This window comes from Onthophagus taurus, chromosome 11 (genome assembly GCF_036711975.1).
Source record: "Onthophagus taurus isolate NC chromosome 11, IU_Otau_3.0, whole genome shotgun sequence".
Taxonomy (NCBI): Eukaryota; Metazoa; Arthropoda; class Insecta; order Coleoptera; family Scarabaeidae; genus Onthophagus; species Onthophagus taurus.
The window spans coordinates 26306049-26319016 of record NC_091976.1 but is presented as its reverse complement, the minus strand read 5'-3'; the positions used below and the strand labels follow the sequence as shown (position 1 = coordinate 26319016).

General features: G+C 29.4%; 1 protein-coding gene and 1 long non-coding RNA gene across 2 annotated transcripts in view; one reads left to right on the top strand and one right to left on the bottom strand.

The window, feature by feature from the left end:
- Nucleotides 1-12573, bottom strand: part of LOC139432192 (uncharacterized) — a 102969-nt gene extending 90396 nt beyond the window's left edge. Inside the window, exons 1-2 of the long non-coding RNA XR_011642064.1 lie at nucleotides 11691-12573; nucleotides 11172-11302 (exon numbers count right to left, since the gene is read on the bottom strand). This is a non-coding gene — a long non-coding RNA (uncharacterized lncRNA). The remainder of the gene's footprint in view (nucleotides 1-11171; nucleotides 11303-11690) is intronic.
- LOC111417552 (Visual system homeobox 2) overlaps nucleotides 1-12637 on the top strand; it is a 92276-nt gene extending 79639 nt beyond the window's left edge. The window contains exons 5-6 of the mRNA XM_023049866.2: nucleotides 961-1135; nucleotides 6750-12637. Coding sequence (XP_022905634.1) covers nucleotides 961-1135; nucleotides 6750-7210 — 636 coding nt within the window. The 3' untranslated portion in view covers nucleotides 7211-12637. The remainder of the gene's footprint in view (nucleotides 1-960; nucleotides 1136-6749) is intronic.
- The last annotated feature ends 331 nt before the right edge of the window (nucleotides 12638-12968 follow it).

Below are 12968 nucleotides of genomic sequence, written 5' to 3'. Positions count from 1 at the left end.
TGGTTCAACCAAAGTAGATAGATCCTTCTGAAATTTTGTATAGGACCATAATTTCTCACTTTGAACAACTTTTCTTAATAAAATTTTTCAGTATCATGAACAAAAAGATTACTGTTGTTTTCAAAATATGAAAATATTCGTAAAATTCTCGTCACACCAAACAGGGCTTAATTCCTTAGCCTTAAAATAAATTTCAAAAATTTTTAAGTCATAGCTCTTGTAACATCTATCCTGGGACACACTGTATATTGCAATCAAAATAAGAAATGTTTAATTATTAAAAATAAAGAAAACCGAAACCAACAAAAAATAATGAAAATCAAAACAACACAAAAACAAAATAATTAAATTTTGTTTTTGAGAGAGAAAATAACGGCCGTTTTTAGTTTCTTTTGTAATCGAATATCAAAATAAACGAACTGTGTGCAACAATTACGAACGTTTCTGTTTAAATTTAAAAAAAAGCCGAGTTTTCATTTAAAACCAAAAATAACGAGTACCCATAATTATAAAGCTTCAAATATATGACAAAAAAATATTTTTTTAATTAAAATATATAAACATTTTCCACGTTCTTTTAATTTCCAACATTCATTAATATTTATGTTTTAAAAAAAAGCAGCTACACATTCATTATTCAACGAACGGTTTTCGATATTAAAATCGAGGCGCGTGTATAAATTGCATAAACTCGATCTATAAATAGATATAAAACTACGTATATGTAGATATCTTGTATTGCTTTTAACCACTATATGCGGTAATTTATGCACTAAGTACTTGTTTTTGTTGGTTTTGATGTACGTTTACCTGTTCAAGGTCCGTTATAACGGCTACTGGTAGCGCAATCTGTTAAAGTTATTACAAACTGAACGCCTTAACAAAGAAACCTTGATGATATATATATTTGTTAAATTTTAAATTTAAAAAAAAATTAAGTTTCTGTATTTTTCTTTTCAGGTTTGGTTTCAAAATCGAAGGGCGAAATGGAGAAAAACAGAAAAATGTTGGGGAAGAAGCACGATTATGGCTGAATATGGACTTTATGGGGCGATGGTTAGGCATTCGCTACCTTTACCCGAGACGATCCTGAAAAGTGCCAAGGAGAACGAGTGTGTGGCACCGTGGCTCTTAGGTAATGACTGTATGTCTTATTTCTTACATATTTTTAATTTTTAAGGAGCGGTTAAAATACAAAAGAATTCTTAATAAATTTAAAAGAATAAAGTTCATCTAACCCCCGCTAGAACTCCAACTAAGTTTACTACGTAGTTCTTTAAAATTGTCGCTTGGTGGCACCACCGAACAGGCATCAACAAGGACATCTCTTGAATAATATTAAAAGAAAAAATTGTTTTTTAACAATTTAAACGAAAATTAATACAGTAAAAGCACGATATAACGGATTACTACGGGGATTCTGTAGTTTCAGTTCAATAAAAATATATAACAAATTAACGCTGAACAACAATTAAAACTAGAACTAGAAACATTCAAATGTTTCTACTTCTAGGTCTAGTGTTAGTTCTAGTTTTACATTAAACGATTTCTCATGATAACATGTTTACCAAATTTTAATGTTCTAAGACAAACCATATTGAATATATTTAAGAAAATGTTTAAAAATTTCTTAACTTTGATGGCCTATATCTTAGCCATTTATGGGTTTAAACTAGTGATGGAACGGATAGTGATTTTGCGAAAAGCCGGATATCCGATACTTTAATTAATAATTGGTGATATTTGCACAGGAATCCTTCAAGAAATTAATTTTGTAGCGAATTTTGAAAGTTATCGATGAAATTTGCAACATCAAAAATTTTATCAAAACTTCAAACATTGTTTTCTCAAAAACTAAAAATTATTTTTCAAAACGGGTTGGTTCATTGGAAAGAAGACACTTTTATTAACACTTTGGGAAATTTTCATACTCATATTCCAAGAACTGGATTTTATACGAATTTTTAAAACTTAATCGGCGAAAATTGTAAAATTCGAAAAAATTGTCGATCATTTCAAAAATTTATTTCTCAAAAACTAAAAGCGATTTTTCAAAACGGCTTATTGCATCAAAAAGAGGATACTTTAGTTAATAATTGGTGATATTTCCACAAGAATGAATTAAAAAATGAATTTTATAGCGAATTTTGAAAGTTATCGATGAAATTTGCAACATCGTAAATTTTATCAAAACTTCAAATATTGTTTTCTCAAAAACTAAAAACTTTTTTGCAAAACGGGTTGGTTCATTGGAAAGAAGACACTTTTATTAACACTTTGGGAAATTTTCATGCTCATATTCCAAGATCTGGATTTTATACGAATTTTTAAAACTTAATCGGAGAAAATTGCAAAATTCGAAAAAATTGTCGATCATTTCAAAAATTTATTTCTCAAAAACTAAAAGCGATTTTTCAAAACGACTTGTTGCATCAAAAAGAGGATACTTTAATTAATAATTGGTGATATTCCCACAAGGATTAATTAAAAATTGAATTTTATAGCGAATTTTGAAAGTTATCGATGAAATTTGCAACATCGAAAATTCTATCAAAACGTCAAATATTGTTTTTTCAAAAACTAAAAACTATTTTTCAAAACGGGTCGGGTCTTTGGAAAGAAGATACTTTTATTAACAAAGGTTTGAAATTAAATGTGATAATTCTGTACTTTTAATTGATTAAAATTTATTAAATTTATTTATCTGACTAGTTTCGGTTCAAAACACCATCTTCAGAGATAAACTACAAGAAATGAAACATATAATAATAAAATTCTGAACTATTTAAAAGACTTAATATTGAAATTGAAAATGTAAAAATTTAAGAAACCAACATTGTAATTAACTTCAACCTCATAATTATTACTTATTAAAACAATATTAAATTCACTATATATACGTTAAACACATTTAACAAATTAGACAAACGTTCTGCAGAATTAAAAGTCGTGTAATGGCGACATGTAAAACAAGTTTCGAGGCAAGATTTCAACGTCGACGTGGAGGAGAATAAAAAACCGGTTAAACTATTGTTAAATTTAAATTCAAATGTCCAAAAATTATTATGTTAAGATAAAAATAAAAATAGCAAAATAGCAATATAAGGGATTTATAACTTATACTTTTATTAACACTTTGAGAAATTTTCATACTCATATTCCAAGAACTGGATTTTATATGAATTTTTAAAACTTAATCGGTGAAAAACCGATTTTCTTAACCGGTTTTTCAAAACGGTTTTTTGCATTAAAAAGGGGACACTTTAATTAATAATCGAAAGTGATAACATCGACAGTTCTGTTAGTGATGATGAATTACAAGCGAAGAGAAGAAAACTAGACGAAACTGCAACAAGAGATTTTATATATGGTATTGGGATTGTTAATGGGGTTGCTAATGATAAACCTAATATAAATAAAGTTGTATTCAATGAAAAAAGTCCTATTGGGGTTGAACTTGATTATTATTATCTGCAGCGTCCAACACCTAAAAGAGATATTAATTCCTGTGAATGGTGGAGTACTAAGTAATAGGTTTTTAATATCCGGTATCCGGCCGGATTTTAACAAATGGCCGGATAGGCCGGTACCGGATAGTTGCCGGATATTCGTTCCACCACTAGTTTAAACCAAACATTTTTACACGAATCGTCATTATTTTGACTCTAGTATTTGTGATTAAAATTATGCCATAACTTACAGAAACACCTGTAGATGCTATTTCAGTCGTTGTTTCTCCAGAAAAGAAAAATAAGTGCAAGAGAGTTAATTTGTGTAGGTTAGCGCATTTGATGGTTTATCGCCAACAACATGGTTTGTCCTAATGTACTTTCCTAGTCGTTGCTAGTAATGACTAAGATTTTCGCTCCTCCATAGGGTCACAACTGTATTATTGACCTAAAATAAAATAAATTTTTACAACTCGTAAGATTTACTTATTCTCGCATAGATATAATCCTGGATCCTATACCCAGAACATTGTGGTTGTTGTATACTGATGGTCTTATATAGTTTCAGCAAATTTCCCGAAGATTGAATTAACGATATCGAGATTTTACTGTAATAAATTAAATGTTTTAAATTAAGTTCATAATCATTATGTAGAAAGAGGTTAAAATCAATTATATGGTAAAAAAATTGTTTCTCCATGAAAAATAATCTATTTATATTGGAATACAATCGAATTTAAACCGATCGTTATAATTTAAACACTCCCAGGACAAACCGTATAGGTCGGTTAAAACTCGCTACATGTATAAATAGAACCGTGCAACCGAATGGTCGTCTGACCCTCAAAGTTCGTTTTGTGCCAAACGAACGGTTGGAAACGAATATTCCCCATCATTACATCACCATCTATCATAGAGGGACATAAAGAGACATCAAACAAATTTTCAACCCGCACCCACAAACCCTTGTTAACTTTCTTCTCGTAAAATAAATCGAAATAACTAAAATCAAATTCGTTTTCAAACTAAAAAAATTATTCTATTATTATAATGTTATTTAGTAACGAAAATAGATCTATATACTTAGATAAGATATAATACGTTAATATGACGTTACACGATTACAAACCCAACTTTGATAAGCTTCCAAAAAATGAGACTTAGAAATTATAACCAAAAGATATTTTTATATTTATGTTTAATAACTAAATTTTTAAGTAAATAGTTTAAGGAAGATTTTAAAATCTCTTTCTAACTTTGATATTGATTAAATCTTCTTAAATATGATTATAATATATAACTGTTAACAAACGAAACCGATTTACGATATTAACAAATTCGAGGAAATTATGAGTAATCAGCAAATGATTAAACTTGAAGTAATTTAGAATGACAATCGCCTATAAACAATCACCAAAGTGACAAAGTGGATAATATAAATCATCAATTATCAAATTAATCCCTGAAAAATCGTACTTAGACATCTAAAAATCAGTATGCATAGACATTCCTATATATCGTTAGAAATCCCTGGAAATTGTTAAAGATCGAGAATCCTTCAATATCCCTAGATATCCTTAGAAGATTACCTTTGGAATTCTTAAAAGACTTGGTTATATCTAGAAATTCGAAAACATTTTTGGAAAACTTTAGGAATTCATAGAAATGATTCTAAACTTAATCTCTGAGTAATCTTGGAAAACCCTATATATTCATTAAAAATTCTTTGACAATCTTGTATATCAATAGAAATCTTTACAAATGATGAAAAATCCTTCAATAAGTCTAGAAATCCTTAGAAGACCCTGATTTCTTTTAAAATTCTTGAAAATCCTATCCAAACCAAAGTTTTAATACAAATTATATCAGACAAACAACAAAGTGACAAAGTGCATGATTTAAATCATCAATTATCAAATAAATCCCTGAAAAATCGTACTTAGACATCTAAAAATCAGTAGGCATAGATACTTGGAAATACTTAGACATGCGTGAAAATCCATTGACATTCCTATATATCGTTAGAAATCCCTGGAAATGGTTAAAGATCCAGAATCCTTCAATATCCCTAGATATCCTTAGAAGATTTCCTTTGGAATCCTTAAAAGACTTCGTTATATCTAGAAATACGAAAACATTTTAGAAAACTTTAGGAATTCATAGAAATGATTCTAAACTTAATCTCTGAGTAATCTTCGAAAATCCTACAAATACATTAAAAATTCTTGGCAATCTTGAAAATCTTGTATATCAATAGAAATCTTTACAAATTATGAGAAATCCTTCAATAAGCCTAGAAATTGTTAGTAGCTCCTTTATTTCTTTCAAAATTCTGAATATCTTGTCAAAATCTATAAAAATTCTCTTCAAAACCTGAGATTACTTATTTATATCTAAAATTGCCCCAAATTTATGGAAATATCTTAGTAATCTTGGAGATCCATACAAATGCACTGAAAATCCTTTGAAAATCTAAACGAAAAGACTTTAATAAACTTTAGAACTTTCTGTATATTTTTGAAATAACCCAACTATCCTTGAACAGTCATTCGTAATGCTTCCAAATTCTTACAGAGTCTTTAATCGGAACATCATTCAAAATTACAGATATTTCTGGAAATCATTAGAAATCCCACGAAATTCTTCTAAAAATCCTTGGATATATTTAAATATCCCTAAAATTCCATAAACATTCCTAAACCTCTAGAAAGCGTCAAATATCCCTGAAAATGCTTAAAAATCGTTTGGATAAAAAGAAATGCTGTAAAAACCTTTGGAAACGCGTGCTGTTCATAAAAGTCTTAATTGAATTTTAGAAAATCCTAAACTTACGCTAATAGAAATTTGCTCTGAAGTTGCTCTCCAGAGCAAAAAGGCTAATCCTCTATTTAAAAGTAGGGACCATAGAAGGGCAAAAAATGATAAAAAGTAATCTACAGAGTTATCTACTGATAAAGAAAAAGAAATAACTGACTTCATATGACTCGCCACAAGTGCAAAATTTTCCTAAAATTTGCCAAGAGATCTGCAGCAATGTTTTTTGCAGACTTGTTTAAACAACGTGAGAGTGTTATCTGATTATTTACTGAACCAGTTGATTCGAAATTGTCCACCAAGCGATTAATGAATGCTAAAATAAGATGCTGCATGTGTACTTTAGGTATTTTAAATTGTAATAATAGTAAACCTTAAAATTTAGATAATTTAAAAAATTCATATATTTGTTTAATGTAAAACCTTATACATTTTTCATTTCAATTTTACTAATATATATATTTTTTCTTTTTGAAATAATTTCAGGAATGCATCGAAAATCGTTAGAAGCAGCCGAACAATTAAAAGACGATAATTGTAACAGTAACAGCGACCATGAAGAATCAACGACGTCGATGCGAACGGAAAATAGCGACGCAAGTTCGGTTAATTCAACGTCAAAAACGTCGGTTCAACAACAGCAGCAACAGTCTTCCGCGACGCCGACCACATTCGAAAAAGACCTTCAAATCCACCAACAACAACAATCTTCGAATCAACAGAACTCATCGAATCAACAACAACAAAGCGCTAATAATCAGACTCCTTATCAAGACGATCCGGAAGCGTTCCGGAACAATTCGATAGCTTGTTTAAGGGCGAAAGCTCAGGAACACAACGCAAAGTTACTTCATCATGGGATCATGTTGCATGTGAGGCCCGGAAGTGACGCAAACGCGAATAATCTTCACCACCAGGAGATGGTGAAGTCGGAGAATATGTTTTGATAAATGAGTTTTTTTTTGTTTTTATTCTTTTTGGGATTTTTAATTTTTATTTTGTATGTTGTAAAATTGTAAAGGGTGAAAGTGGAATCTTAAAGAAAATGGACACTTATAAGTACGTGTGATTTAACAAGTAATAATATATTTACTACTTAATTAATTACTACTACTGATATTTCCTACTTAAAATGATATAAATAGTTCTTAATTGGTAGAGTGCTGATTTTTTTCTTCTTTTTTGTATGATAAATTGAAATTAAAGCTAAGTTAACGAAAAAATGCTAAAAAACCAAACGTGAATTGAAAAATCGAGATTTTTTTTTAATTCGAATAAATTAACAAAGGAATTGTAAATGGCTATCAACATGAAGATTTTGTTCTTGAAACGCTCAAGTTTTATGTGTAATAGTGAGATAATGACGTCATATTCCTTTCTTATCTTATCGTGACTTTTACCAGAACATTCCAAGAAGTATTTATTTCTGTATTGAATGCTCGATCACGTTACAAAATTCTTTTAGAAACCTATTTTTTTAAACCGTTTTGATTAACAGTTATAAATTAAACGTAATCGAAAAATAAAAAGGCTAAAAATAAACTTTAATTATAAGGAATTTAAAAAATGTCTAAAAGATTATGAAAGAATCGTTTTTTCTGTTCACGATTTGTATTTTACGATGTATTAGCAAAAAAAGAACAATATAGAAAAAGACACTAATTGTAAAAAGGACAACGATATAAAATTTAAAAAAAAATGGTCTAAAAATGGTACAAATCAGAAAACGTTCATCGAATATAATTTTTATCTTTTTCCAAAAATGTATAATAATATGTTTTAATTCGAATAAAGCAAATACATCGGAAATACTTCCTCGCAAAAATCGATAAGAATTTTTAAGAAAACTCAAAAAAAGAATAAACACTCTGCATGTAAATATTTGTATACGTTCTATTAAAAATAGTAATTTATCGTGCAATATAAAGGGAGGTAGGATTTAATTTAAAAAAATCGAAATTATTTAAACTCGGAGAAAGTGAAATCAACGAAATCTACCTTAAACGTATTATTTTATTCTTTTTTTTTAGTTTATTAGTAAAAATCAATCATAAAATCGTAAAAATGGGTAAAATTTGTTGGAATATCTTCAGAAGTAAATAAAAGAAATCGAAAAATCCACAATAACAGCATAAATCTAAAGTGTTAAGAAGTACATTTCTAAATTCCGCTAAATGATATTTAGTTCAACTACATCTTGCTAAATTTATCTGAAGAAATAATGTAAGTACGGTAATATTCACCCTGGGTAGCTTATCAGGAAGATTGTAAAATTGTAATGAAGAAAGTTGTTTGTTTAACTTTGGTGTCCACTCAATTCCAGCTCCTTAAAACCAAGGATATTCAATTCTAAAGCATCATTTCTCAACGTTAGAAAGTTTGATGGCAACATTCTGACTTTGTCATTAGCTCAAAAAGTTCAAAAAGTCAATTCAATAAGTAAAATCGACAGCGTATATTGTTTTGTGACCAGTTTATTTATTTTGATATATTTTTTATATTGTTTTGCAATCTGTTACGTCACATTGTCATTTATTTACTTAATACTGAGAGATAGCACTTATTTCCGAAAATATCTCATTTCCGTCCTTTTATTATAATTTGCACAAACCTGCTGCTACAAACGGTATTGTTAGAGTAGTATCATGAACAACCCAAGAGAGCCGCAGTTGTGGTGATAACGTTGTGGTTTAAATTTTTTTAACCACACTTCTATTATTATGATATCTATAGTAGATAACATAGACTAATCCTTAATTGGGTATGTATACATTCTGTACCTGTCCAGTTCTGAAAATTTGGGCTAAAACTTTAAAATGCGAAATTTATACAAAATATTTATAGGTATATTGCAACTAATTTAATTTATTCAGCAGCCTTTCCATTACGTTTTTGGCAAAATTGAGCACTTTGAAGATATTCTGGACACATCGTATACTTTAAAACACATCTTCAACTTCTATTATTTCTGAAACATTTATGAAACGGGAGCTTTTTCTCTAATATAGCTATTTTTAACCTATTTAATCTATATATTACTGTTTTGCAATCAACATCTCTTCGCCAAAGGAAAGATTTAACACCAATTGATGTTTTTGCAGCTTTTGCTGTTGCCTGGACATCACATATTCTAACTAGAATCTTCTTTATCTTACTGACTCAGTATATCACAATATTTCCTTATCCTTGTTGTAAACCCGTTATTGTTCATAATCAAGACGCACTGAAACAGCATTCACTCCGACGTAGAGCGAAAAAGACACATCTTGTTTCCCATATGTTTTCAAAACCACCTGGTATTGCACCATTAACTACAACTAACATAATAAGAATATACAAAACTCCTATTCCGAGTGTTCCAGATTTTTTATCTACACTACTATCTACACTACGTTAAGTACGCTGGATGCTGCTTCAGGTATTTTGTTCAATATTGGAGTTATTGTAGAAATGGGAGTATTTCTGATATCAACTTCTCTAATTAAAGGAAGGAGTTAAACATTATCCGAGGTTTCTAACCCTTAATCGAAAATAAGGAATGCTCAGTATCCAAGTGCCAGTCTTATGCCCACTTCACATTATTCCAATAGTATTCTAGTCCAATGATCAAAACCAGTGCTGAAATTCCTCTGGAATAATGTGCACTCATTTCAGTAAGCAATCTACTCCAGCTCCACTGAAATAGTGTCAATCCATTTTTTTTGCAGCTACCACTGCATCAGTTACTCGTTCTAACAGTAATAATTGAAGAGTTTTAAAACTCCTTTCTTGAAACAATGTTGAATAATGTGAACCAATATGACCAATTAATTTTTTCTTGTTCTACATATTACAGGATTTAGACCTGTAATTTTCAACTCATCAGTTCTCTTGAGATGTTGATGTCTACTATGCACATCTTTTAAGGTCTTCGCAGTAGGCGTCGTGTCCATGGACTGGCTATTAATTTCAAATGTGAATTATTCTTTAGTTTGGAAATAATACAAAAGTATAAACTTTGGCGAGCTCCTATAACTCGATATTACTCATAAATTAGCAGCATCATACGATTTATCCAAAGGTTATTACATTTTGACACATTCTTCCACAGAATTCCACTTTAATCCAAACAATTTTACCAATTTACAGCAAACTTTAAGCTTTTCCTTTGAGCAAAGCCAGTTTCTGATTGATTGCTTTATAACTTTGATACTTTATACTTTTGCTATACTCTTTATGTTGATAGTATGAAATAATAGGTAACAGCAATAATCCCTGGCATCTTTAAGTGTTAACGCACCATCTTTCCTGCCTGGTTGTGTTGTAAAATAAGTTGCGATAAAGTTAGAGAGATTTATTTATAGTACTTCAATACCTCACAAAAAAAGATATCAAATGGTGATGTAAAGGCTATTTTAACGCGATATGTGTCCTTCACACTAATCTTGTAACGTCCCGATTTAAGGTTGCAAAACCAGAGTTTTTACCTAAAATGATGAATAAAATTTCACGAGGAGACCTAACCCAACCTAAATTGATATTAGCTTTAACTTCTTTAAGCTACTTTAAGTCAAAAATATCGAATACACATTTGGTCAGAATTCTGTATGATGGATATTATTTGTGATAATAAGTTAAGTTTTTTACAATCCCCCAATTATCCAAATTGCTATTTTAATAAGCTCGGATATTTCGCCAAAATATTGAGGCGTGTCATCTAATTAAAATTACATGAATCTCTGAATCAGATCATTTTGTAACAAATTTTACAATCGAATGGTACCTACATCGAATAAAAAAACGATGTTGAGTGTTTGTTAAACGGAATTTTCCCGCAAACATGTTTGAGTACGATGAATAAACGATAAAATACAATCTGCACAATTTGCAGTATACAAAGCTAAAATAGGATGTGATGTGGTTACTTACCAAAACTGTGGAATGTTTCCTCCCTTCATTTGATCGATGCCATCCTCTTGGCATTGATTCTTGAAAATATCTTCTTTGGTCATCCGTTTTGATACGTTAGGTGTACTCTTGAAATTCGACGTAGTAAATTCCTACGTAGAAAAATAAATAAATGTAATATAATTAACACGCATTAAGTTTTATTACAAATTATGCAGAAAGAAATCAACACGAATAATGATTAAATACAAAAAAATTGGCTGGATAGAATTCGTTTAGACGCGATTTATTGTTGAAGGTGTCGATTAAAAAGTCTCGGCTTTAAACGACCTTGACTACATTCTCTCAAGAGCCGAGAGCAGTAAACTTGATTCTTCTTCTTAAAGTGCCATGCAGATTCCGTTTCATGCCAGCGTTATTTACTCGCACTTCCGCTTTTTGGTGCCAATATAAACTACGAATTAGTCTTATATCCTTTGCATCCAATCCCAGATCTCTAAGGCATGTTATCAAAAGATTGTATTTAACGTTATCAAATACCTTCTCATAGTCGATGAAGCGCATAAAGACGTCCTTTCTTTGATCTTGGCAATTTTCACCAGTATTTAAAAAAAATCATTGAAAGAAAAACAGCCCTTATATATAATTTCAAAGATTATCTTATAAATGAGACCGAACATGTAGATAAATTAGTTTTGGAAGACTCCGTGACGGATGACGTTTAAAATACTTATCTTTTTCTGTTGTACACGATTTTATATTTCTTTCTCTTTTTAATTCCTAACATAACATTTCTCTGTCAAAATTGTGTTAATTCTAGCCTTGAAAAAGTTGTATTTATTGATTTTAGAGAATATAAATTTTTTATTTCCAGCTTCAAAGAAATTGTATTAATTTATTTTGTTAATAAATTATTAAAGCGTTAACTTGCTACGCGTAGATACTAATTATTTTATTAAAATCTGAAGATATTGTAATAATAACTCATTTTTACGATATTTTAAAACTCACCTGTATAAACCTATTCATAAACGATTAATTCAAATTAATTAATAAACTAAGCTAACACACGCATTAAAATAAAATAGTATTTTTCGGGACTTTTCGATGTATTTTATACCAAAAGAGAAAATCTTCGTTAAGAAAAAGAATTTTTTAACGAAGATTTTGAGTAACCCACCCTTGAACTAAGAAAATAATAACAAGCGAAACAAATAGGGTACTTAATTGTTGAATAAACTATATTCCTATTGAACAAAAAAAAAGTAGTTGACCAGAAAAATAAACTAAAATGTAGGGATTGTAAAGTGCAAGAAAAAATAATTGTAGAAAACACGAACCAGAAAAAAATTGAATCTTTAGAAAGATCTTGTAGATATTTACGTATTTAAGTGTAACATATACAATTTCGATATCGAGAAGAAAAAACGAATAAGTTATGTGTAAACGTTCGAAAAATGTATAAATAAAAAACTATTTAATTCAAATTATTTGTTAAATTTCTTTATGTAGAGAATTATATTCGAAATCCATTTTACCAGAAATAACATATAAAGCTTATTAAATAAAAAACATGAATCTTACTAATTTCGGCTAATAGCCATCTTCAAAGCTTACATTATTAAAATTATTTAAAGTTACATCTTAAAAACTTAGAACGTTCTAAGTTCTAAGCTTTATATATTATTTTTCCTAAATTTCTTTATCCCTATTTTATGTTTCATCAACCCCTTCTAAACACCCCTCTTAAAATTGGCAACGTCGCATGGAAGCTGGGATCTTAATAATTAAAGCTAAAAAGCTTTAAATAACAATATT